General features: G+C 59.6%; 1 protein-coding gene across 1 annotated transcript in view; it reads right to left on the bottom strand.

Moving 5' to 3' along the window:
• Positions 1-754, bottom strand: part of IL12RB1 (interleukin 12 receptor subunit beta 1) — a 29,887-nt gene extending 29,133 nt beyond the window's left edge. Inside the window, 1 exon segment of the mRNA XM_045299251.1 lies at positions 736-754. Within this exon segment, the coding sequence (XP_045155186.1) occupies positions 736-754 (19 nt within the window).
• Positions 755-960: the final 206 nt, after the last annotated feature.

Genomic DNA, 960 nt, shown 5'->3' with positions numbered 1-960 from the left:
GGTGGAATGGCAGCCGGGTGCTGAGAGACTGGTACTGCCAGCCTGAGCCAACACACTGGGCCACACAACATTGGGCATCTCAGGCTGTCCTGGGGGCAGGATAACCTCCCTCAGCCAGGGGGTCAGCCCTGACCCCAGGAGTGCTAGAGTCTGTCAGATGTTGACCTGGGTGAGGGGCTCGGGCTGGGAGGATTAGAAACCTTGGAGGAGAAGGCAGCCCCCCAAGAATCAGTCCTGTGTGGCTCGATTGTGGGGAGAGGGGCACTTGGTTCTCTCCTCCGATCTCCCTCTCTGCCACCACAGCCCCCCACCCCAGGGTCTGCTGCCCACCCTTCTCCTTCCTCCGGAGCTGACCATTTGCTGCCATCCCCAGCAAGCTACCCCCTGGGAAATCCATCCTCCCCGCCCTCTGAGGTCATCTCCCTGCCCCACCAGGCCCCTCCGGACCCTGGTTCCGCAGTTCACACAGGCTGGCCTTACGGAGGGCCAGCTCCGAGCCAAGCCCTTTGCCTGAGTTTAACTCACTGAGCCATCTGAGGAGCCTGCACCCTGCCGAAGCCTAGACTACAGAGAGGGAAGCTGAGGCACGGAGAGGCCAGGGCATAAGCCTGAGGTAACGGCAGAAAAGCTTCCATCCACAGGAGGCCGGCACCTCTCTCCTGGCCTGGTTGCACCAGATGGCAAGAAAGCGTTTAGATTCTTGTGTGTTTGTATTTATATACGCTCACAACGCACTCACTGCCAGCATGTCCATGCCGACTCACAGCGACCCGATAGGCCAGGGCAGAACTGCCCCTGTGGGTGCCGAAGAATGGTCACTGTTTATGGGAGCAGAAAGCCTCATCTTTCTCCCCTGAAGTGAGGGGTGGCTTTGAACTGCCGACCTTGTGCTTCCCAGCCCCACATGTACCACACTACACTCCCAGGACCCCATTCGCACTTACAGAAGGGGACTTCCAA

The sequence above is a fragment of the Echinops telfairi genome, unplaced genomic scaffold (genome assembly GCF_000313985.2).
Source record: "Echinops telfairi isolate 266 unplaced genomic scaffold, ASM31398v2 ScPeMD7_7457;HRSCAF=8495, whole genome shotgun sequence".
Lineage (NCBI taxonomy): Eukaryota > Metazoa > Chordata > Mammalia > Afrosoricida > Tenrecidae > Echinops > Echinops telfairi.
This window is presented reverse-complemented; position numbering and strand designations above follow the sequence as displayed.